We start from the raw sequence: 26,497 nt of genomic DNA, 5'->3' as shown, positions 1-26,497 counted from the left end.
AGTATAAAAGCCATCAGCACAGCTTGTAGGCAAGAAATTCTTTTAAATTTTAAATTATATTTGCAAGATTCAAATTTACTGTTAACTTAATATCAGAAGCAAATCAGTGCAGCAGCTCCCATGGAAAAATAAAAACCCCACATTATTTTCAGCTCCTGGGAACCGTTTTACCATAGAACTTTCCAGAAGACTTTCTGGTTCTGACACAGCTTTTCCATTGTATCAAAGGAAAACTTCTTAAAAACCAAGAGAAGCAACAAGTGGAGTTCCTGTACTGGGGTACTGCAAGAAATTAAATTCCTACAGATCTCAGAGGCTGCACAAACCCCAAACTTTGCCTTCACCTCTTAATAATTTTACTTTGCTGTCAGAGGCAAATTGCAGAGCAGGAAAGCAAGCCAAGAATTGTCTGTTTTGGGGGCAGGTGAAGAACAAGGGCTGACGTGATGACTGGCAGGATGCAGAGCTCCTCACAACGGGGTTATTTTGGGGAGAAGAATCGAGAGATGCTCGGTGTCTGCTGCCAGGGAGGAGCAATCGTGAAGGTCTGTGGGAGTGTGTCTGTGCAGGAGCAGGAGTTTCCATGTGAAATGTCTGGAAAGCAGAGGGAAGGGAAGGGAAGGGAAGGGAAGGGAAGGGGAGGCTGCTGGGCCAGGAGGCAGCCTCAGCCCTCTCTGCTTGGATAACTGCAGGGAAAAGGGGAGCTGGAAGGAGAACTGGGGGAGCCCCACAGCTTTCAAGGACGAGAGATCGCCACAGGGCTGGTCTGTCTTTACTTTTAGCCTCACACAGGTGTGTAAAACTGTGTTAATCGTCCCTCCCCACCCCTCCACATCCCAAAATCTGGCAGAATCTGGCCACATCTGAAAAGCCCTGCCCCGTGTTTAGGTGCTCAGACACATTCAGCAATCTGATCTTATGTGCTCATGTTACCAACATATTTTCTGAGTATTCCTCTGATGAATGTGGCTCTTATTTCACCTTGAGATGACATCCTAGGTCCCATTTTGGGATGGCTACCATTTCTGGATTAGGATGACCTAATCCACACTGCACTGTGAGAAACACAGTCACCACCAAAGTCACTGAAATGCAATAACAATGAGTGAGCATTAAAAAGCAGCAGAATGTACAATACAGAATAGTCCATGCTTTATGGTTGGCACTTACTTCATGGCACTTCAGCATGGCCCTCCTCTGACAACAGCAGTCATGACAGCAAATAAAAATGACAAAATGGAATGACTGAAACACTGCAGAAATCACTGACAAAGCAAGCAGTCCTGTGAAATCGGCTGGCAAACAGTTAACAATGTGAAATGAGTCTAATGGGAGAGCAGCAAGTGAAAAATCAAGGCATTTATTTCATCCTCTGCCAAACCCAGACATCCTTTACAGTAAACCAAATGTAGGATCAGTCCCTATAAAGGACTCACTACTAAATTTTGTTCTGCCTTACCTGTTTGTGGAAAAACAAAAGGAACTTTTCCAGATACTCATGAAAAAAACTAATTCGTTGATGGCCAAAACCAGTGGCCAGTTTCACTTTTAAAACTTGTTATTCCAGCACAGTGCAGGTTATTCTTCCTAGAGGACTCAATTCCACAGCATCCTCCATAACTCCCACATTTATCATGAGCATTTCCCACCACCAGCAGTGATGCCAATGTGCCCCAGAAGCCACGGGATTGTGCAAACACAGCTGGACAAACACAGAAAACCTGGGAGTGTTTGGCCATGGGTCACTTTGGTGCAGTGCTGGTGGAGAGCAGCAGGAGCTGCTGTTCATTATTCCTTCTCAGTGCTCCAGAGGCACGCAGGGAGGGGGATGCTGTGTTCCCTGGGGGCTCAGCTGCCTGTCCCTGGCAGCCCCCAGGTCTCTCCTGCCTCATCCACACAGCCTTTAGCCCCTGGATCTCAGGAGCTGGCACCTGATGTCGTGTTGCTGTGTGACTGCCAGGTCACAGACAGAACAAACACTCCTCCTCTCTCCCAGGGAAAGCCCTGCTCTGCTCTTCCCCCAGTTCTTTCATCAGCTCCCTATAAAAGCCAGGGGCCTCTCGAGTGGATTTTGAGCCCTGCTGTATTTATGGCATTGTGGGGGACATGGATAAACCAGATTAAAACCTCTGTCACCACAGCTGATGGCCATAACTCCTCAAAGTTAATGGTGGCCAAAACTGGGAGTGGGATCTGGAGCTCTCTTCCTGAACCTTGTGATCAAACCCCTTAATTGCATTTTAATTAATACAAAGTAAGCAAGTGCATCCTCTCACTTCTGCCTCCTTTCCCTTCTCCTACTGGGCTCCTTTTTCCAATCCCATGGGCTGGTCACTGCCACTGAGGAGCAGATGGTTTCCAGCCAAGCGTTTCCATGCTCTATTTAAAAATCTTGAAGCTTGGTGTCTCCATAAGAACCACGGGAAAACTATAAATACACCATGGAAAATGATTGTTAAGCCAAGGTGCAGAGAATAAAAGCAAATTTAGGGTGGTTTTAATGTAATAATTGAGAAATGCTGTTCAGGAACATAGAATGATCTCTTCCTAACCCTCATTTATCAAAAACACACAAAGAAGGTGTTTTTGCAGCCTGCCATGACCCAACTATCTGTAGTTTAATTCACCCCTGTGCCATTCTAACAGGGCAATTGCCTTGAGTGAACCCCAGTTTTACATTTACTGGCTGTGCAAAGAGAATTCCTAGTGGGATTTAAGAGTCCAATCTGGTCTGTAATTTCATGTATGGCCCCATAAACAGATACATATTTTTAATTTCATCAGGCTGCCTGTGCTGCGAACACCGCCCAAGCGAGCCTGGGAACGCTGTTCCTATTTATAACACTTCCCAATCCCTTCCCTTGGCTGAAGGATAGGAACAGGCTCATTTATTATCACTGCTCTGTTCACAGAGCTAACGAGTTGTTCTTCAATTTAGCAGAATCTCTGCTTTTTTAAGTCAAAATTCCTTGGTCCCTTTCTAATGCTACCTCACAGGGAGGGGCTGCAAGCTCAACAATTGGTTGTCATAAGCTTTAGAGTATTAGGGAGAAAAAAATATCAAGGAACTCCAGGAATTTTACCTTTGAAATTTAAACATTAGCTTTACACTTGAAATTTCCACTAGATGGTATTCCTTGGTCATAATATTTGACAGCTTTATGAAAAAACTGTGTCAGTCGTGCAGTCGGGCTAGAAAGGCTATAATTTATTTAACTTTTAGAGAGATAAAGCAGGAGTAAAAGCAGTGAAAAAAAACCACAGGGCTTCTGATTCCACAAGTGAACATCTCCATTTCTACCTCTCTGCCTTACCCTCGTTGAGATGAAAAGACACTGCCTGCAGCACCTTTTCAAACACACTTCCAGCACCTGTGGATTGCTGGCTCTCTTCTGCAGTCTCCTGCATTACTATTCGCTTAAAAAAGAAATCCTTAGCAACTTTTCCTGGTGGTTTTAGCAGCTTCAATCCAGCTCATAATTAAGAAGTAATCACATCAGTTTGGAAAACAGCAGGAAACAAATCCCAGAGCTCTTGTCTCCTGTCCCCACTGGGAATGCTGTGGAGGTGTCATTTTCTCCCTCAGTCAAGTGACAGCCAAGAGTTTTGCTGCTCTTTGCCATTGCCATCTTATCCCATTTTTTCCCTCCTAGCTCTTTTGGCACTGCCACATCCAGAATCCTCTCTCCAGTTTGTAAAGATGGGTGTTTGGGTTTACTTTTCAGTGAAGAAGCAGGATTGCAGCCCCACTGAAATAATGCTTTGGGTGGGGTTCCCCCCCCCACACCACAACTGAGCCTCTGCATTCCAGAATGAAGACGTAGTAATTTGCCAAAGCTGAGTTAGAAAGCCTTAAAAACTTCAAGGACAAGAAAAAAAAGCAATATAAATTTGTAACATTAAGTCAGCTCTTCCTCTAAAAGCTAACACATAGGGTTACTTGTGCTTATGAAAGTTTGCTTTTCTCCACTGAAGTGCTATAGTTTTTCAAGTTTCCCTCACCCTTTATACCTTCAAAAATGTATTTTCACCAAAAAAGTATTTCTATTTGCTTGTACTTTTCATTTTCTTCTCAATAATGTGAGTACTTTGACATATTTACAGTGCATTGCAGTCGGTAGCCTTGGTAATTTTCTAATAAAACAGGGATTCTAAGGATCTCCACTGTAACCTGGAAATACCTTTCAGTCTAAAAATAAAAGCTGATAAATAATATTATACACATGAAGTTACAGACAACATGTTCATGGGGCTTAACAAGAAACATGAACAACATCTAGCAAAAATAATATTTTTTTTTCATGTCTGAAGGCTTTTCTGCAGAGCCAACTCAATTTCTGCTCCGTTTAGTCAAGTGCCACTGAGAGGAATTCCAGAATCTGCGTGTTTTATTCCCATTTCTCAATTCTAAAAATTGAATTCCCTCACCGTCATCAGTTTGATGACTTCCATCCTGCAGGAAATAATATCTGACTGTGTGATGCTGAGGCTGTGGATCACACTGTTTTCTGAATGAGCAATCTTTGCAATCAGCAGACACCCTTCCCTTAAAAACATATGATCTTCATGCTTGCAAAGTACAGCAGCTTTCCAAAGGCTGAGCTATTTATTATCCACTAGAATAACTAATAAAATTGACTTAGGTGGCATCGTTTTTTCAAAAAAAAACAAACCCAGCATGGTGTTTTTGCAAAAAAGAAATATCTCAGTTTCCTAATAAAACTTACAAAATTACCTTTCTTTTTTTTTAATAACTGTGGATTTCATGATATTATGCCCATATTCCATACAGATGTGGTTTAGCAATAACATGGACAGTGAAAAATTATTTTAACGAGCAGATCTCTGAAATACTTTATGCTGAAGTAGATTAGGAGGGATCTCAGCATGAATCAAATGACACCACACAGTGAATGCAAAGCAATCCTTGGCAAAAACACTTTTTACCCGTTTGAAGCCAAAATACCTCATGGGACTGAAGAAAAATTAAATTATCACCCCATTTTTAAAGGAAAGAAATTAAAGAGAAAAAATATTAAAGAAAAATCTAAGAAATTCACATCAAAACAACTGAAAGGTTTGTGCAAACCTTGAAGTTGAAGGCTGAGAAAGCTCCTGTCCTATCATGTAAGCAACACAAATGTTGACAGTGTAAGAAATCCTTGTTTGACACAGACTATTCGTTAAGCAAATACAGAGCACACTTTTCTTTAATCTATGTGATTTACAGAAGTTAGCAAAGGGATGAAAGAAAAAAAAAACAAAAAAACGAAAAACCAAGATCAAGCCTTTTTAGAAAATGATTTGGTTAATTACTTTTACCTTGTACTGAGACTCGCAGTTTTCGTTCCAGTCGGTGACTCCAATCCCTCCCCTGGCTTTGAGGATTTCTCTCTGTTCATTTGCTGGAGTATTGAGTTCAATTCACTAATGACATTAGCCTTGGGGCCTGAGAGAATCGGGCTTTTCACCTCGGGCACGTCCCCCCATAGCTTGGATGTCCTTTGGGGGACAACTTTCGCCAGGTTGGGCTGGGCACTGATGGGAGGCGGGGGCGGAGCGGGAGGAGGGATCACAAAGCTGTCTACAGTTTCCTCGATCAGCGCGTCCTTGTAAAGTGCATTGCTTTTGTTGATTATGGGCTTCATTTTTGGCTTTGGAGGTACTGGGGGTTTGTCCACCAGAAATGTTTGCCCATCTGCATAGACTGTACAAGTATCCACGTTCTCCCCCCCTTCCGAGGATAAGGTAGAGATGCTGGACACCGTTGAGATAGTGCTGGTTGTCTCTAGGTGATGGTCACTGCTGCTCCGACTGTCCACCTCCTCGATGCCAGAGTCGGTGACGTTGTCGAAGCTGTCAGGGGGTGGCAGGAAGGAGGCAGGCAAACAGTTTGAGAGACCCGCTGGCTTTTTGCCGTCCAAGGAGTTTGCTGGCTGGCTGGGTGAAGGGGTGCCGTTCTTCCTCTGCGCCATCAGGTCTGTGAGCGCCGAGCCGGGCGCCGCGCGGTCGTCGGGGATGTCGAAGCTGTTGGCAAACTCCAAGGGAGGGGGCAGCGGCTCGGTGAACAGGAACTCCTCGTCGATGTCCACCGAGGCCAGGGGCGGTGGGGGGATGCGGAAAGGCAGGATGACGGGGTCGTCCACAGAGCTGGCGGCCACGATGGTTTTGCAGGGAGAAGCCGGGGGCTCGGGCGCGGCAGGGACGCTCAGCTCGCTCTCCGCTTCCTCGCTGCCCTCCGGCCTCTCCGGCGGGGAATGTTCAGGGCTCGGCTCCGTCTCAGCTCCCTTCTCCTCCTCATCCTCGGGCATATCATCTGACTTTGCCGTGTCCACTGTGTGCACCATCAACAAGCCAGCTGATTTTTGCTGCGAGGTATCCACGATGTTTATCAACATGTTCTTCTTCTCCTCAGCCTTCTTTTCTTTCCCTGCATCCATCTCGTACTTGTTCTCAGTCTCCTGCCGTCTCAACAGGCCGCGGGTATTTTGCCTGGTGACAGTGGCAGTAACAGGAAAAGTTGTTTCCATGTTGGGTCTCAGCTTGGTGTCGATGTAAAGCGGTTTGTTAAGGTCGGTTTTGACAGTGTCCCCTTTGCCTGGAATCTGCTGCGTCTGCTCTTTCATGGCTCTGTCCCTGGCAGAGAGCGCGAGGGCAAGTGGCGAGTTTGGATCCAACAGCTTCCCTGTGACCGGGTGGACGTAGCTGTCCGAGCCGGGAGCGCTCGTGGGCTTGGCTGCCGCCGTGCTGTTGTCAGTACCTTTCGTTTTGGACGGAGCATTCAATGTCCTTGAGTCGCTCTGGTTGCTGGGCTCGTTGCTGTTAAAAAGGTTTTCGGGCTCTCTGGGGGCGGGGATCGGAGATGGCGACATGAGCTGTCTGAAACCATCCTCACTGCTGAACATTACCTCCTCGGTGAACTTGGACTGCCTCATCCGTGGAGTTGGTGGGGTTAATCCAACGTCCTCGTCTCCCAGGTCTGTGGAGAGGAAGGCTGGGGAATTGCGCCTGGCTTCCAGCCTCTTTTCCCTGTCCCTCACGGCCCCCGCGATGGCTGCTGCGAACGGACTGCTGACTCCCAAGCTGTCGTCGGGCCGGAGCTGTCCGGGCTGCTCTGAAGACTGAGGATCGATCTCCATGCTGCTCCCTTGGCTGCTTTTCCCGCTGCTGCTGGTGGATGGCTCTTTGACAATGATGGTTGGGATTGGAATAGAGCAGGTCTTTTCTGGGCTGTCCTCCACGTTGGATTGTTTCACCAGCATCCCCTTCCGCCTGGCTGGCTTGGCTGGCACATAAACCGCTTTGCTGGCGATCTTGCCCACCTCGGAATAAGGGTTTTCTGGCATCTGGCCCCTCTTGCTCCTGAAATTGGCCTGAGCCGCGGCACTGCGGTTGTACAGGTCTTCCGAGTCCAGGGAGTAGCGGTCCAGCTCCCGCCGGTAATAGATCCCTTTGTCCCTTATCATCGTCCCCACGCTCTCGGGCCTGACCAAAGTGATTTTTGCACCTGAATTCTGGTTAAATGGAGGTTTGATCGTTCCGTAGCTCCGGGCTGTCAGGGATTTGGGGGAGTTGTACAGAGAGGGGGAAGGTGGCGGTGGTGAGGGAGGTAAGGACTGTGGTGGCGGTGGGATATCTTCAGAGGTGTCAGGCATCGAAAGACTCCTGGTAAACTTCAGCATAGGAGGGGCCAGAAACTGCCGCTCTTCCTCTGTTATTCCTGAAAAACCAGAGAGTGCATTTAAAACACTGACACATCCACCGGGATCCCTCACGCTGTTCTATTTCTCCATCCAGCCCAAAACTTCAGGGTGCATTCCCCACGGAGTGAGGAGTATGCAAAATTCCAAAAGAGGTCTTTAGGTTGATTCCCACTATAATCATTCTTTCCTGCTGGACATCCCAGGTGCCAGGATTGAAAAGAATGCTACAGAATTTTAATTAAACGGGTGTGTAGGCAAATGTTTGGGGTTTATGTTTCATCAAGTTGCTGTAAAAAAAGCAAATTTTAATTGAAAACTATTGCACAGGGAAGACATTCTGTGCAGAGGAGCTGCTTTTGCCTTGCTCCTTCCAGCTCTCGACAAATGCATATAATAAAACAACTCAGAATCCTAATGAATTTTTAAGATGCAATTGAAATTTAGCAAAGGGACTGTCAAGATCCTACTGGGGAAAAAAACCCATAATGTTGCATTTCGAAAGACGACATTTCATCATTACAAATATGGCTTTTAACACAAATAAACTGGGTAATACTGGGATAGTTTGAATGCTAATTTTACCTCAGCATAATGCATTTCTAAATTGCTAAAAGTCACCGCTAAGATTACTAACAAGAACAAAGAAAGCCCAGATTTGGTCTGCTCTTTATTTCTTTGTTGTAAAAGCATCTATTGCCATCATTTAAAATGAAAAAAAAAGGTGAATTTTAGTCCATTTGATCAACAGGATTTCTTAGTAAACTACATAGCATTACAATGCTTTCATCTCAATAACAAGGAAAAAAAGGATATTTTGGTCTAACGTTCTGCAAAAGGCTTGTACTGATTTTTTTTTTCCTGGTTAGAGGGAACATTCTAAAGAAAATAACCAAATAATACTTCCATACTCGCCAAATAGAATGTGGAAATTACATCACCTTACACACAAACTTTTTCTCTCATGAGCTTTGTATAAAGATTAAACAGCCACTCACTGGGGTAAAGACGTCGGAGAAACACACTTTAGGAAAGAAGCAAAGTTACTAGAAGTATGCTATTAATGAACAAAACCATACAAGAGAGACATTTTACCTATAGATTTTTGTCTTCTCATTGTACCCCGAGGTATACCCAGAAAAGGACCTTGAGGGCTCCCTGGGACAGTGGGCGTCATCACAGCAATACCCTGTCTCTCATACATGGACTACAAAAGAGCAAACAGAAACCCCAACAGCATTAAAGTGTGAAAGTCTCTCCCACGTGGAAATAATGCCTCATCCATTACCCCTTTCACTGAGAATTCTTATGGAAAATCAAAAATCTGGGGGTAGTTTTGGGGAGGAGGGGGAGAGAAAGGGAAGGCTGGGTTTTATTTAGATACTCATGAAAGGACAGCAGCTGTAAGTGGAGTTTGTTGATATTATTTACAAGGCAACAACTTAAGGTGGATAATGGAAAAGTATGTCCAAAATGCAATAAAATCAGGGTTTTTTTTACCTGCAAAGTTTTGTATGATTAAATTCTGCACTTGAATGATGCAATTTTGGAGTCCTGACGTTTAGTTTCTAATACATGCTATTAATAGTATTAATGTCAATTCTTCCCTTACAAAGCATTGGGCATTATTTAATCAAGGAATTAGATACATTAGTAGGAATAAAGCAGTGCTTCATGGCTCCCACTCACATTCATATCTGTAGCTGAGGGAAAACATCTACTAGAAGGCCGCTGTTTTATAGTTGCCACTCTGGAGTCCACAGTTGCATTGTCTGCAATTCTTGATGGCTTGGAAACTGGCACTATTTCATCCACCTTATCTGTAATATAAAAGCATTCAGTAAAATAAATATCACTTGTCCAAAGAAACAGAAAAGTTAAGTATTGCAAGGTCAAAGGAAGAGATTTACTTTTCAAAAAAATGCAAAGAAAAAGTTTTTTTGGCATTTTAACAAGGCAACGCTTGAGCATCATAAGTCGTGCAAGCCGAGCACTTTTTATTGCTGCTACATAACATGCATGCTTTAGTTTTAAGCCTGCATGCATTTAATGTTTACTTAGTGTGACTCGAAAAACAATCCTCTTCTTCAAACCTTCAAAATGTGAAGGGAGAATATCTATATAGAAATGGAAAGAAGACCTTTAGAAATAGTGAATCCGTACAGCACTCTTTCAAATAGAGATAAGCAGACTGTACTTAGTCATCAGAATTTCAGTGATATTTTGGACAATAACAAGTACTCCAGAAGTGCTCTTTTATGCCTATTCTCCTTAAGTAATCACAGCCTGATTTGTTCACACTCTTGGACTTGTAGGCTAGCACTGCTAACTGCATCCTTTCTTCAAATGAAACTTTTATATGCAGTGGGGTTTTTGTTTCTTTGTTTGTTTTTGGTTTTTTTTTTTAAACTTCTAATAACTGGACAGGTTGGGAATGTATTTAGTCGTGGTCAGAAGCAGACCAAAAATAGGCAAAGTCCAAATCTGAATGAGAACTTCAACATTTGGATTTGGGACTCTGATCTACTGCATGATGTGATGATAAAATACAGGGAAAAGTTTAATCAGGATATTCCAAAGCTGAGTGCTAGTATTAGCCCCGTCTCCAACTTTGGTCACAAACAAGGTTCATCAGCATTTAATACAAAATGTTATTCCCTCACACTGAAGACCTCCAAGTACAGTATAATCAACTAATCATTGCCTGACAGCTCCTTTTTTTGCCCCTTCTACTGATACAAAACCAAGGCACAGAGAAATTAAATCACTAGCCCAAGAGACCAGCAGAGTTTGAGTTTGGAATCTCCACTAGAATCACACCAACAGCTTTCCTTACTACGTCTTCCATTGCATTTGCTTGCCTGTATCATGTTAATTTAGTGTCTTTTCCTTTGAAGTTTCACCACAACTAGGATTAGTTGCATAGCCTGTGGCATTTCTGTGAGTGGAACACCTCAGCCTGGCTCCTAGGCTTCCACGACACGAGTCAAAGCAATGCTGCTTTTCAGCAACTAGCTCCACTTCCCAAATAATTGATTATTTGTCAAACAAGCATAGTTACTTCATTAGGATACTACAGACTTAAAAAAACCCAGTTTTTTTGTGATCTAGAGCTAGTGTTACTATCCCAAATATTGTATTTAGGGATTTAAATTTTACCTCTCACTGGAGAGCAGCACACTCAGGGCCCTGGATATTGATATGGATGGGAATAAGGCAGGAGGAAAAGAGCTTTTGATCCTGCTAAACAGTAGATCTGGTTGATGTAAGGATGATATTTTAAACAGCAGAAGAAGAGAGGGAAGAACTTTAAGCCTTTGGGTTAGGAAGAAGGTTGTCCTAGAAGTGGATATTTCAGTGTCACAGAGGGTCAGGGAGCAGGCAGGAAAGGAAAGGCTGAGCAGGACCAGTAAGCTGAACACTGCTGAAAACTGTCTCACAAGAATAGTGCTGCTGATTCAATTGAAGTTAGCATTCAAGTATTTTCACTGGTCTGCTTTATTTTTTTGTGGGTTTTAGATCATCCAGTGGAAAGAGAAAAGGAAAAAAAAATCCTAAAATCGTCACATGTATTCAAAAATAAAAACCAACTCCATGTCACATTTCATAAGGCTTTGTAATACAAACTTCTGAAAGAAAAATATCTGCACTTCTGCTCAGCAAAAGGCATCAGAAAGCAATGGTGTAACCATGAACATTTACCCTATACAGCAAAAATATGGCTGGACTGCAGAATGATATTCAGGGGATCTATCACCAAGAGCTTCAACTGGGCAGAGATTTCCTCTTAAGGCTCTCCCACCCTTGCTCTCATCCCAGAAGCCAAACAACTAATCTTTGGGATACAGAAAGAAGGAGGCCTTGCAAACTGAAGCACTCAAAATCTGCACATGAGAAACAGAAATATACCATGTAAGAAGTGATTCCCTTTATTTTGAACAGACACATGTAACCAGATACCCATTCAGACAACAAAAAGCTGCAGGGAAAGAGTGATGAGGCCATGACAGACACTTGGAAAAGCATGAAATTATTTGTTGGGGTGAAACATACATACCCTCCAACTGCACTGATTTTGCTAGACAATCCTAAAAGTCAGATCCTAGTGTTGGATCTGACCAAAATATCAGTTGGTACCAATTTTTAAAACCATCTACTATTTCCACGTGGGGAAAAAACCCCCAATTTTGTGTGAGTTTATTGCAGGTTTCTTGTCTGTAGAGAAGTTTTCAGTCCTTCTCATCCTATGGCTGCTCCCATTTTGCCACATTTAGCCAAAGCACTCAGCAATGGGAGAGGAGGGCGGGTTAAAGCTCGAGCTGCTTTGCAAGGAACTCTTTAGGGCTTCCTCGCATGGCACTTCCAAAGGCAGCACTGAGTTCCTTCTCTTGCTCTACTGCCCTTGGATGAGAAAGCAAAGGTAGAGTGGAGCTTGTCATTCTGGAGCTACTACAACAAAATATGTGAGGCCACAGAAGCAGCCAGCACGTGGAGACTGATCCTAAATGGCAGCAACTACATGGCGGGTCCTGCGGGAATCGTCCAAATCTGAACGCCTGGCCACGACTGCCCCACGCTGCTGGAGTGAAAGCACCACGTGAAACAAAAACATCCTCACTGCCTTATCCAACGTGCTCCTCAGGCCAAGGAAGTGGAGTGGCTGAGCCACAGCTGGCCTCACTCAGACTCATCCCACAGAAAGAAGACGTGTTGGCCAAACCTTCACTCGCCTGTGCCTCGAGCTGTTTGTCTCCACAGCACCAGAGTGCAAACCCCTCCTGTACCCGAACCATACATTCCAAATATATTCCTACTGGAACCATTTGTCAGGCTCACTGATCAGCTCTCCTCCCAACCTCCTTGTGACCTCAAAAACTCTGTAGCACGCACTCGTAGTACCAACGAGAGGGGAAGCTCACAAGCTCGTGTTGGAAATTCTCTGAGGATAACTTTACAAATTACCCTGGCGAAAGAGAAAAAAAAGCCACAAAAAGGATGCAAAAATTGGCACCTGCTGTGAGGTGTGATGACAGAGTGGCCCAAAGAAGCCTGCCTCAAATGGGATTTTTAAAAGGAATGCAGCTGGATGAAGGTCAAAGGGAAGGAATGTGGGAAAAGCCTGCACTGGAGGTTGGCCATACCAGCTGCATTTCCTCCTTGAACCAGTCTTTTTGCAGAGTACAGCCACAAGCACACACACACACACACTTTTATAGGAGCAATCTGTGGCTGGTTGGTAGATAACATACTCTGATGTGCTTTGCTCTGAATAACCTCAGTCTCACTGGAAGACAGGGAAGAAGAGTCTATGTCTCACTGGCCAGAGAGCATGGCTCAGCTGTAGTCACAGAAGAGGATTTTTAGGCCTACGATTATTTCCTGGCATTTTCCATAGAAACTGCTCTGCACCTTCCTGAGAAGTCACAACGGCATGTTGAGAGTCAAACACAGGAGCCATGCTACACCTGTGAGAACCTGTCCCCACAGCTCCAGGGGCTCCTGGGAGCAGCATCCTTCCAGAGAACTGTCAGGAATACCACATGTAAAAGCCAGTCTGATGCCTCTGCATGCATATAGCAATTTGAGTGCCACTATATTAAATTCCCCCGAGAGAGGCAGCACCAACAGATATAAAGTAATTTATTGCCAAAGTGCGTTTCCATCTGCCCTGTTGGGTTACCAATGGGACCTGTGCCCTGCTCAGGGTGCCAGCCCTCAGGAAATTGGATGGCCTAAAGGCACAGAAAGTAGTTGTGTTTTATCACGATGTAGGTCTCGTCTCTGATGAAAAGCTCTTAATCACAGACAGAGTAGCACAGTACCCAACAGCATGTCATGACTTTTACGTTCTCAAGAGGTCTGGCTGCTAGGCAAGTTGCTTTTTTTTTTTCTTTTCTTTTTCTTAAATAATTAATATCTGTGATAATTACAGGGGACAGTCTCCTCCTAATAGATTTGTTGCAGGAGATGGCTCTTATCCCCTTAGAACACATTGCTTAGTGACTCCTGTTCCGAATCCCCAGACTCTCTCAGAGGAAAAAGTATAATGCTGCCCATCAAGCCACCAGATCCATCATCAAATGAACTTTGAAAACGAGAGTCAGGTGCCCAGATAGATCTGGTGGCACATCACTACACAGCCCCCAAAAAGAGAAATATGAGGTATGATCCTGGCAACATTACTTATTGTACGACATAGCCAAGACATGTGGATTAGCTCCACCGAGGGTCTTAGGAAGTGAGCTGGTGAGACCCACAGAGGATAAGAATGGTCATGATCCAGTACAGGCTATACCCCAACACCTCAGGCTGGCATGCCAGAAACACCAGGCAAAGACTGATCGAACACAGTTTGGGAGGCGAGTATTGCCAAGACCTCTATACTTACCACCAGGTCCCGAGTGCTTGCTCAGAGGGGGTGGGATAATGGAGAAAGAAAACTCAAAAAACAGCTGCCTCAAGAAATGACTTGTATTTGTAAGAAAAGCAATGAATGCCTGGCACAGAGTAAAAAAATGCTCGTATGAAGTTAAAGTGAAAGAACAGAGGCAAATGTTCTTCAAATACCAGCAGCACACATCGTTAACAGTGCAAATATAAACTACAAAATGTTAGACTAATCTAGTCAGCCAGAATACAATGTTAGCCAATGTAGGAAATGGTTGAACTCTGCCACCGATGGCCTTATGGCTAAGAATTAAAAGGACAGGCACATTAAAAAAAACCTCTAAAAATCCTATGGAGTAGTTATTTTTTCTTCCCTCCCCCTTTTGCCTGGCGTGGAGGCATGGGCAGCGAGGCCCTCTCGGTTATGGCTCTCTGCAGCCGGCCACTGCGACAAGGCAGGGTGGCCTGCGGCGGGTCGCGAGAGTCGCTCGTCCCTTCGGCCCCTGGTAAGCACACAGTGGAGGATGCCACTGCGTCCTCACCAGTCCATGTCGAGGCACACGTCAACTCGACATGGGGGGTGGCTCTTTGGGAGATGCGCGTTTCGAGGACCTGCGTCCTCGGCTGCTTGAGGAAAGCTAAAATCTCTGACAGGTAGTTATGGATGGCTCTTGTGGAGGTAGCCACAATGCCCAGCTGCAGCTCCATACGGCCCATGGACTGGGACATGAGACCCATGGACTGTGCATGCTCCCTCTTGATATTTTCCAGCAGCTGCACAATCCTACTGTTGGTTTCCATCAACAGCTTCTCTCCCTCTGTTAGCTGGGGCTGCCCTCTCCAACCCCGATCCCTAGGGACAGGCTCAACACCGCAGCGCTCTTCATTCATCTCATCATTTCCCTCCTCCTCAGGAGAGTCACTTTCAAACTGAGGAGTCCTACTGAGTGACTGATCCCCGGGAGACTGTATGTCCATGGTGCACTCCGGAGTCCGCGCTGGCGTTTGAAATCCCTCAAAATCCTCCCCAACGTTGCTGTGCGTTTCAGACGAGGACAGCGGCCACTGCCAGCTCTCTGTGGTCCTGGCTGGCGAGTCTTCATCAGAGGCAGGCACCGAGGATTCCTGTTCTTCGGCCGGCGTGGACAGCGAGCTCCCTCGGTGATGGCTGGCTTGCCCCGAGGATCCAGGAACCTCCCCATCTTGCTCCCCAGTGACATCTGGCAATCAAATAGAGGAGCAACAACCACTGTATCTGAGGCCAGGCAGATGGAGGTATCTACATGCATTGGACAACACATAGAAAGAAGCCAGTTGGGAAGCCAGAGTGTATGTGTTTGGGCAAACGGAAGGGCGGACTAAAGTTTAGTGACTGCATTGGGCACGTGGCAATTGGCATCATTAAGCACTTTTGGTCTCAATGCACACTGTCCTGTACCCAGAACACACACAGCCATGCTGCATCCCAAGGCAGGAGCTACCAAATTCCCCTCAGCGTGACTGTGACAGGAAATGTCAGTGAACCTAGCGAGAAGCTCACCTATGCACTGCAGTGGTGTCAGTCAGAAATCCCTGGGACGAGCTCAGGGCCAAGGGTCCAATTGAGCTTCCTGGGGTGCCAGATGTGCTCCACCACTGGCTGAGGGCAGCCCTTTGTTGCTCTGAAGCACTGCTGGCTATCTTCACTTTTGTCCGACGTCTCACATCACCCCCACCCAAAATCTCTCCCAAATCAGTGCTGCAGCGCGACGGTGGCCGTCCATGGGATAATCCCGTGAGCAATGCCCTCCCCAACATTTGCCGGATTGTCCTTGCTCTCTTCTCCAAACAGTAGGAAATGCTATCTGAGGGCATTGCTCACCGGGATCTCTTTGTCTCCTGGAAATGAACTGAGTTTTGCCCTCCCCTGGCTACCTCTTCCCTTGCCTGAGGGTGTGTGGTGGAAATCTGGGTGCAAGCGCTTCCCCGTGGCAGCTCTAGAGCAAAATGCCCTCCCCAAGAGCAGGAAAGGCTCGGGCTTTTGCACCCACAGGAATCACCAGCTCACAAGGGAGTGTGATCTGCCCAGCTGGGTCCTGCACTTCTCTGCATTACATGAGGCTGTGGCTGGGACTCTGTACACTTTCTGCTACTTTAGATAAAAAAATGAGTCCACTTCTTTTTTTAAAAAAATTTTTGAGGGGGGCCAATTTGGTCACAAGAAATCAAGCTGAGGCAGTGTGGCTGAAGGAGGCAGCCCAAAGCCCAAAGCCCAAAGCCCTGCATTCCCCACGCTCAGGCAAGGGACAGCTGGGAGAAGCTCTGCTGTTGGAAGGGCTGTGACCCAACCCGGCTGCTGCTGCTCACACCGCAGTGGCCTGAGTGCCAGATCAGTGCCGTGCCTACTCTCTGGCATCCCAGCCTTGAAAAAAGCTTTTTGGGTGTTTTTTAAGGATTAATTTCTGCTTTTTTAAATACTACTCTTCAGACCTCAGTGGAAGCTGTAATCTTAAATCTGCAAGGTGTTGCTGAGGTCATGTTAAACCATACTTTTGGTTCTGTTTATGAATCAGGGCAGGGTTTTGTTCGATTTTTTTTTTTAAAATTATTTCATGTGAAATATAATGACATGAAAGGCTTTTTCTGACAGACCCAAGGATCCCTTCTCCTATATCTCAATCCCTGTCTACCACAATGCGGTACTCATTATTTCTACACCCATGTGCCTGCAATATTATGGTGCTCTAAAAGGGATTCTGTGTGACTTCATTGAAAGATGACCTTTAAGTGCTAAAATAATGGATATTATTCGTGCATTTAGCATATTCACTACTTCAAAGTATTCACATTCAAAGTATTCATATTCTCTCTGTGTCTGGCTGGACTGTCCAGTTGCATGTTTTATGGAAAGTGAGGATGAAATTGTATTTGTAAAAAGGCATGAGCTCCTTATGGAAATGAATTTTAGGGACAAACTGTCATGCAATCATTGGCTCTTCCACTCCATGGAGATTCGAAAGGGACTATACATGAACCTAACTAAGAACTGCTTCTTCCTTGGCAATTCTTCTCCTGCTTTGTCTAATACAGCCATAGCTGCATTCCTTCATTAGCAAAGCTTTCTTAACAACTACAGTGTAGGACCATGAAATTATTTCTCAGCATTTTCCTACTTGAGTACACATGAGAAAAAAAAAAAAAAGAAAAGAACAAAAAAACAGGGGACCTACTTTTACCACACAAAGCAAACACACACTTCAGTTAAAGTCTATGGAATTGGAGTGAGGTAAGGGATCATAAATACTCATTCTGGTGGAGCCACTGGTCATCCTGAATGTCTTGGCATTTCTTTTGACATGTCAACTGAAAATTCCCATATTTGAAAACCCCATTTAGCTGGCAAGTGTTCTAAAGAGAGCCCACCTAACAACTGGCAAGTAAGTAGAACCAAACTATACTGGAAGTCAAAAACAGAAGCAAAATGAAATCAAAAAACCTCTAAACTCCACACTGACTTATGAATACTTCTGTCATCATTCTGTTATCACTGTGTCTAGTTTGTTCAGATTCAGGGGGACCAAAACACATTTGTTATTTGTGCCTGTCTACATATTTGCCAGAGGCTCATGAAGCAAAAATTTCTCTGAAAAAGAGCAATAATAAATTTTTGTAAAATTCCTTATGTCCTATGAAATGTTACCACTTGCCATCCTCCTAATCAGTCTTTTCAGCCTTTCAGAGCTGAAAGAACAGCATCTGGCAATCAGTGACCAATGACACAAATGACAAAAAGTAAAGAGTCTGTGAAAACCCCTGGGCAGAAGGTTAACTGCGGAAACTCTTGGCGAATACTTCTGAATAATGAATACATGCACAGGCTTTGGGTTAGGTTGGTAAACTTGGCTGGCAATGAGAAGGAGGAATAACCATCATTGTTATTTGTAACAAGGTGTTCAGCATCTCTCAGCAACTCTGGTTTCTGGAAGCTCTGGGAAGCATTGGCATGGGGCAAGGGGAACCGAGGGTGTGTTACAGCCATGGCCTTCCACAAACTTTCCTTCACTAAGGAGCAATCATGGGAAAATTGCCTGGAGGCCACTGGTTGACACCACCTGGGTGAACGTGTGAGTCTCTGCCCAAGAAATCCATTCCTTGGTGACTGAAAGTCACCCTAAATTCCAGGCAGATCTCGGCCAGGTTGGTTGCACCAGTGCCTAGGCTGGGGCTGTGGGAGAGTTGTGCCAGGCACAGCAGGGGCACTGCCAAACTGGGTTCAGCCAGAAACTGTCCTTTTGCTTGAACAGCTGACAGAGTGACCTCAACTAACTGCCTTTAACTCCCTGGAAAAGGGGTCACTTCCAAAAAAAGAGAGGGAGAAGCCACTACAACTGTGAAGTCAAAATTGGCCATGGATCAAACCATGCACCAGCTTGGCTGACCTCACTTGGTTGTTAATTTGCTTTAAAAAAAAAGAAATCTCTTTCTTTTCAAGCTTTAAATAGAGTGGGTACAAAGAAGCACAGCTGGCTTCCTTGGGTGTGAAGCAAAAGGAAGAGGTCACTGATCTTTCTAGCAATTTCCCCCTGCCACACTATGACTACATGCAGCATTTTGCTCACAGTGATAGATACGACTTACAGGCAAAATAGGTCACTTCTGTCTTTTACAGGTATCTTTATACCAAGCAATAGCAGCCATCAAACCTGCAGCCTCTAAGGTTCACATTCCTAACCTCATGTCCCTTGCCCTGCTGGGGCAGGACTTCCATCTTCATCCCTAAATGGCCAAGGAAGGGACTCAGGAAGGAGCATGCAAATGAGCTAAAGGGAGCAGAAACATCTGGAAGTCAGTGACCCACTGCACTTCAGCTTTAGTGTTTGATCATTGTGGGTACTACACAGCTATTTCCAAAATCCCCTTGGGATCCACAGGCTTCTGAAGTCTGTTTCTTCTTTTACCTCAGTGACTCTTTTGTGTTTAAGGAACAAAAAGAGATCTGGTATTGAGGGGGTCCATGCAATAGGAACTGGTGAGTCTCCACCAAAGTCCTGGCTATCTCTCTTTCTCCCCTGTTGGGCAGGTTCTCTGTTTCTGCAGAGGAGCAGAATCTGCCAGACAGATTCTCTGTTCCTGCTGCCTATCCAGGTGTTTCCCTGGTCTGACATGGTGGATCAGCAGGTGCTCCTGGAGGCCACAGGAGAGCTGCTCCAGCTGTGCCTGCAGGGGAGAGCTGTGGTTTGCTGCATTCTGCCCTGAGCATGCTGATCAAAGCCAAGTTTATTCCAGCCTTTAGGTTCATGAATATGTCCATTATTTTGGAGCACTGCTATTCCGTGAGGTCTCCTTGCACCACAATGTTCATTACCACTGAGAGTCCTTCGTGTTGGTCATTAGGCATTTTTAGGATTGTAGCAATTACTGGGTTGAGATACACAGAGAACTACTGAATGATTGATTCAGCTGCAGGGGTAGAGGACTGAGACAGAGGCCAAGAACAGAGCAGGGCTTTGGATATACACAAACTTTAGAGACATCAGAAGTATTTCTTTAACTTTTGGTCACTGAAGAACATTTGAGATTTATGCCTGTGTTGTGCCTTACCTGCCACTTGGACTGGCAGCTGATCCCTCCCCTGAGATGTGCTGCTCTTTAAGAAGCCCTCCTTTTGAAATCCCACCATTCCTGTTTCACCTCTGCTACCGGATCGTTGCCTTTTCCATTATCTTTCCTTTTCAGACTGCCCACCAGCGGAGCTGCTCGGGAGGGCTGGGGCACGGTCTCTTCCTGCTGACAGACAGCTGGGTGGAGATGTCCCTTGGCCACAACAAGGGGGCCAGGAGCTCAACAACAGCGGGAACACAGCGGGGGAGCTTCCCGGGCCCTGCCTCTGCTGCTCTGGACCTGGGCCTCTGTCTGTATCTCATCATCCCTCCTGGGGTGGGTGCATTTCTCAAACTGCTTAGGTACCAAGGTGATAGGTGCCTTGTAAATACCTAAGATAGATACAGACAGAAACTGTACCAGGCGCATTATGCAACACTTCAGACAATGCCAATGGCACCTCAGTGCTGTAGGATCACCCACCTGGTCCAGCATCTGCAGCCAAATACTGGGCACATGCATTTTTCCTTTGGAAAAGTGATGGGAACACAGGACATTCATTCTTCCTTGGTGGCAACAGGTTTGGGCACTCAGCCCTTAGTGTCAGGCACTGCACATGCAAGGGTTTTGTTCCATCGCCTTCCCTAAATACGAGTTTGCAGGTTTAGTTTAATTTCCTTCGTTAGCCGATAAAATTTGTTTCCTTGTCAATAATCTGCAAAAACGGGTTAAGCAGCACCACAACTAAAGGGGTGGTCTTCACGTGTGCCTACTTGAAATGCATAGAGGTTCTTTTAAACTACATAAAAATATGGCTGTGGTGGTGCTTCTGTCTTATGAATTCAATTTTTTTCCCCAATTTCTTTTATTTTTAAGTACAAGTAGCTTGTTATTAGCATGAAGACCGGGGGTGATTATGCATATAATTAAGTTTCTATGTCTGGGAAAAACAACAAAGAAACCCACCAAACCAGCATCTAAATCAAGTAGGTGCAATTATTTGCACTGCATTCCTTTTAGGTTTTTGGCACTTCCCATATATATATGCCAAAGGCCTTGCCCTTTAATTTGTAAAAGAATAGCTGGGAAGTAACTGGATAAAAAATTCAGGGGGAATGTCTGTGGGTAGGAGAGTTACTACAGGACAATTTGTGCAAACAGTGGGTCTGGGGATCTGGGCAAGGCTTTCAAAGAGGCAGATGCACAAAAATTCTAGACCATGTTCCCAGTGCTAATGGGCAGGTGAGAACCTACTGATTTCAAAAGAGAGCCACAGGACCACAGGAGGTCATCTGATAACGTTGCTTGGCACAGAAGCAATTTCACCTGACAATGTCCCTGGAGGAAAAACAGGTGACTCCTGTTTGGTTAAAATGGCTAAAAATGGATCTGTGCCCACTGAGAACAAATGCCTTTCTTTTCAGCTCTTCAAACAGCATCAGATGTGTAAAAATTCATCAAAGACCAAAAGTAGGTAAAGTATAACAAGGCCTTCAACACACCACTGAGCATTTAAAGACTAGCTTTACCTAAAGCATGGATTCAGAGTAAGAACATTAAAGGTAAAGTTCTAAATCCAAATTTGTTGTTTATCATCAACATTAGAGGAAAGAAACAACAAGTTCAGCCTACAGTTATGTCCTGTAAATGTATAGTTAAAAATATACAGAAATGGAATGACCTGAATTTTCATGTGGACAATTAGGCTAATCCTCATCAATCTGCCACCACTATATCTTAACCTGGAATTACCTTTTTCCAGTCCCACCCCAAATTAACAATTTGTAGGATTGTGCTTGAATCACAATGCTCAAACCACACATTTACCATACTGCAAACAACAGGCAGAGAATATTACTTTAGAAGTCAGCATAATGAGGAAATAATAAAAGCACTTTGCAATACAGTCAAACACAAAAGGCACTTGAAACACTTTCCTTCTATGAAAATTAACTAAAAATATTTGTCTGTTCTCTGGGATACTCTAAATTCTACAAAGTACTCTAAAATAAAATAAAATAATAAAAAGACATAAAATAAATCCATAAAACAGAAAATGAATGATTTAATATTATCTATAAATACTATTACATGATTTATGAAAATGCTTTGTAGGTATTCACAATAAAGAGCTCTCAAAACTTTCTTAGAGGAAAGCCTTGTTTGTACTTCTAGGGCTGAAAATAGCTTCACGTTATTACACACAAGTCACATTTACACATTATAACCACACCATCAAAAGTAATTTTTAAGGAAGGCAGAAAACGGATATGCTCAAATTCTTTTCTAGAGATACAATTTTCAAGTACCAGCTCTTTAACAGCATGTTCATTATTAAGGAAATAATGATACAGGCATTTAAAATACACCTGCAATGCTGAAGCCTTGCAATTCAGCCTACCTTGAAAGAGGAATGGTCATTGTCTAACAGTGGTTTCTGTTCAAGAACAAAAACAAAGCAGAGAATATAGTCAATACCCACTCCTACCCTGCAAGCCAGGTGGAATTTAAGTGGCAATTTGAAGTTCTGTTTAAGAGACAGCATTTGAAAATTTGGCCTGGTCACAAAAGAAAGGCAATCAAATCAAAGAAACCAAAAAGAAGCTGGAGGATCTAAGACACTTGCAGCCTTCTCTGGTCTTGCACTTGACTCTCACACTTCCACACCCAGGGGAAAAACCAAACAAACTATGAGGAATTATCTAAAAACATTTATTTTTAATTAGATTAGAAATTAATTAACATGGGTATGTGAACATTTGAAGGAAAAAGAAAAAAAAAAAAAAAGAAATAGCAGCAAAGGGAGTTTTGAGATGAGGGAGATAAGTCCTTCATCTCCCTGGCTCCTGAAAAAGAGAGAGAACACATTAAAAGTGCTGAAAGAGTTTTCCACTGCCCTAACTGTGCTATGTTGGGAAACACATGCAATTTTAACTGCTTCTCAAGCCTTCATGATTTTGAATATGTGCTTAGATATTAAACTGATAATATCTGAGCATAGTCACACTCACAGTAACCAACGTATTTAATGGGTCTCTTTGCAAATGCTACAAACCCCACATTTTCTGCAACACTTACAATTCTTTTTCCAACTTCTTTTATACCATTGTCTTGTATGGCTGATGCAGAAAGGTTTTGAAAACCTTTTCAATTACAGTCCTGTAGTAAAGAAAAACAAGTATCATGACAGGGTGCTACATCCTCGAGAATAAGCTGATAGATTCAAAATAATAACAGTGTAGATGAGAACACCCACACAGACTCAGGCAGCCTCTACTCAGGATTCCCATTTCCAAAATGTTAAAGCATCTCATGAAAGGTAAATCCTGGTCTGAAGTCTTTAGTACCAGGAGTTACCTACTAAGTTTGGATTCTGTGGCACAAATTGCTAATCAGGACATTGCCAAGTTATTTTTCGTGGAAAACACAGGTTTAACATTGTTCCCTTTTTGAAACATGCCAGTTTTCAATACTTTTCTCTCACAAAGTGTTTTACAAGTACTTATATTGTAGCCACAGTCTTAATCCTACACTTACACTGCTGTGGACTCCCCCAAGTTACACTACAAACCATAAAATCTGCAACCTCGCTGCACCGACCACAAATGGGGCTGGCATTTCTTCACACAGACTTGACAAATTCCACCCAGAGTCACTGCTTTCTGCTTGACATAAATGACAACCCGATGACAACCTCTTCCTCATTACTACACTGCCACCTCATTAGAATTTCAAATATGTAATGTGAATTAATTACTTACAAGGGATAACCTTCAAGAATTCTTCATGGAGCCTGATGCCTTTTGCTCTCATCTTCTGAAATAGTGTCTGGTGAAGATCTGAAAACCTTCTTCCTACAGAGAAGCACTGCAGGTGCTGGGAGCTATCTCAGGAGCTGCCGTGGTGAGTGCTGTAAAAGTTGCTTTGGTGGTATTCCCATTGTTCCCTGCAGACAAATCTCCATCATCAACTCCACCACAGTGAAATAAAAAAAGTGAGTTTTGAACCCAGACGGCTTTGGGAGTGGTCTCTTCAAACAGAACAAACCACTGTGAGCTAATCCACTGCTTGGCATTCATTTAGATATATTTGCTCTGCAATTTCATTGTTTCAGATGCCATTGGAAGGTGCCACCTTTGAAACAATGGACAACAGGAATGGGATGAAGTGGAATGCTTATTGCAGACAGAGCTAATAATATTTATTTTGAATGCCATCAACTGATATTTTTCTATTCAAATGCTGGTCAGACTTGATGCCAGGTAACAATATTCTGTGTTGATGATACCACAGTTATTCTGTATCTGTGAGGTGGTGATAGAATCTACACCCTTCAAAGGAGAAAATCCTTTATTTGTAGTTGGTACTGCAGCCCACACCAAACCCCAAAGACCAGGACCAACACATATACTTTATCAGGATATGGTATATATCAATATTTTATATTGATTACCATATCAAATCTAAGAACAAACAAAGCACCACCCTAGCTCACAACTGACACCCATGAGACACTGCCAGCAGATTATTTATTAATGCAGAAGGATTATTTATCTTGTCATTCCCATTTCGCTGTGGAAATTTAACCTGCTCTACTCTTCATTTTGTCCCTTCTCTTAGAGGATTTTATATTAGATATTTTAAAATTCAACAATGTCCACTCCAGCTTTCACTGAAAATCCCAAATTACTCACTAAATCAAACCCATTTCCTGGCAGCAAAGAAAGCTGAGAAGCAGGAAACTTTTAAATCATGTATCTAGACATTTATAGATCTTAGCTTATGGATGTGTTCCTTAAGGATCATATAATTTTAAAATTCTCCCTCCACATTGAGTTATTCATCAGTCAAAACAAAAACTGAAGGAAAAGCCATTTAAAACCAAGCTCTCCACCAGCTGCATAAACTTATTATGAACAGAGTTAAATTTAAAGTTTTAAAATATTAATTGTGAAGCTTTAACAATACCTATTTTCCCGTCGTGATAATGAAAATTATGACCTCAAATTTTTCCCTTAATCTTTCATTTTCAGAGTATTTTCAAACTTTCATTTCATTTTGCTGCACGGATATCCTGGATATTTTTCAGTGTTAATGGAATCACATTTTAAGTGCTGCCTCCAACAGGTTGCTGCTAAAACTCATGGTTTACACGTTGCCATAACTTACTCATACAACAGTTCTTGGAAAACTACAAGGCACAAGAAAGAAGAAGACCACTCCCCCATCCCAAGTATCCCACAAAATCCAGAAGGTAGTTTGGAGACATGACCCCTCCACACATGCATTTCAAGGTTGGGAGCTACCTCTGAGTCAGGCAACTACTGCAAGCAGAAAGTCAGTGGCACAGATGAAGTTAAATTTTAGTAATTCATGCTTTGTAACTGCAGTAAAATGCCCATGCCATACTGCTCCAAACCTAAGGGTTTTATCACCTTTTCAGACACAAATACCCTATCTTCTCTCCTGAATATCAAAAAACACAGCCTATGTCCCGTCCTGCCTTCCTTTCCCCTGCTCTCCCAATGAACCAGAACCCAACTCCAGAGATAACCAGCAAGACAAGGCAGACAGAACCTCAGAAGCCATTATTTTTATCTTAATACCTCCCTCATCTCTGACCCAGAAAACTGAATGTTTGGTTGACAGAAGACTGTACAACATCACCAAGATTTTTTTTTATATGCTGCCAAAACATATTTTTCAGTAGCAATGTGGTTTATTCTGTCATATTCTCTGAATGGAGAATGGCAAATATCCCTAGCTGGAACCTCTGGTAACCACCTGAAAGGAGGTCAGGAAAGAGCAGGAAAATACAGAGTGGAAAATAACCCAATTCCGTCCTATTAAATGTCAAAAAGGAAAAGCTTCCTTGCTGAGAGAAGACACTGCCTACAGCCTAGATTTCCTTTCCATGACACTGAACCTCATCCAAGAGCAGGACACAGCCTGTTTTTCACCAGCTACCACCCAGGGGCTCAGGGAAGTGGGAGACTCTTCCTTGGGCCAGACTCCATGAGAACGTGGAAATGAACAGCCCCTGCTCGGGAGAGCTCACAATCTAGGGAAGCAAAATGATGCACAGGAGCATGGAAAAAGTACAGCTCAACACAAACAGAGTCTCTACACGAAAATACATTTATGAAAGCTATTAAAATAGCACTGCTATTTCTACCTGCCCCCCTGCCTCGCCATCAGCGCTGGGATGATTGCTCAGTGGGGATCTAGGGAAGGTGGGGCTTTGGGACAGATTTCGAGGAGAAGGTGGTGGGTGGCCTCATGAATCAGTCCAGGAAGGGCACTCCATGCATACAGGACAGCGTGGAAGATGTTCTACCGGACAGAGCAGCGTTTCTGAGGGTGAGAAGCTCAGGTGTGGTGTGCAAGATCCCTGATCCCTGAGACAGACACAGTGTGGGCACGGGAGAACGCGCGGCCGTTCGGGACACGGGCGGGACCACTGACGTGGGACTGCCCTGCGTGCCACTGGCCACTAACTCTCTGTGGCTGCCAGTCAGCACAGCAACTGTGAGGAGATGAGATGGAAGGGGTTGGAGAAGAGTCGGGTACAGAGAAGGAAAAAAAAGGCAAGGTGAAGGAAAGGAGACAAAAGGAAGAAATGCGGGGGATATTTTCGAATGTGGTCTTCTGTTTGAGTTTCTTAGTGTGTTTGCAATTTTTTTAACTAAATAACTAAAAAACATATACAATAATTAATGTACATTTGACACCATAAAATAAACTGGACCATATGCCAACATTTACATTGTTATTATCCTTCACTATGGAAAGGTGAGAAACAGGTTAAACAAGAGACAAAATGCTTCCCC

The 26,497-nt window shown here is 43.9% G+C and overlaps 1 protein-coding gene across 12 annotated transcripts in view; it reads right to left on the bottom strand.

Moving 5' to 3' along the window:
- The window catches only part of SHANK2 (SH3 and multiple ankyrin repeat domains 2), a 258,071-nt gene that overhangs the window by 9,998 nt on the left and 221,576 nt on the right, over positions 1-26,497 (bottom strand). For 3 of the 12 annotated variants that reach the window (XM_088175303.1, XM_088175304.1, XM_088175307.1), the window contains 4 exons: positions 9,758-9,817; positions 9,390-9,520; positions 8,796-8,907; positions 5,323-7,720 (listed from right to left, as the gene is read on the bottom strand). In XM_088175303.1, coding sequence (XP_088031429.1) covers positions 5,323-7,720; positions 8,796-8,907; positions 9,390-9,520; positions 9,758-9,817 — 2,701 coding nt within the window. Of the gene's footprint in view, positions 1-5,322; positions 7,721-8,795; positions 8,908-9,389; positions 9,521-9,757; positions 9,818-14,157; positions 15,308-19,667; positions 26,496-26,497 lie in introns of those variants that run through there. The other 9 variants (XM_088175305.1, XM_088175306.1, XM_088175308.1 and 6 more) reach the window with 7 other exon arrangements.

This window comes from Sturnus vulgaris, chromosome 18, assembly GCF_052056855.1.
Source record: "Sturnus vulgaris isolate bStuVul1 chromosome 18, bStuVul1.hap1, whole genome shotgun sequence".
Lineage (NCBI taxonomy): Eukaryota > Metazoa > Chordata > Aves > Passeriformes > Sturnidae > Sturnus > Sturnus vulgaris.
This window is presented reverse-complemented; position numbering and strand designations above follow the sequence as displayed.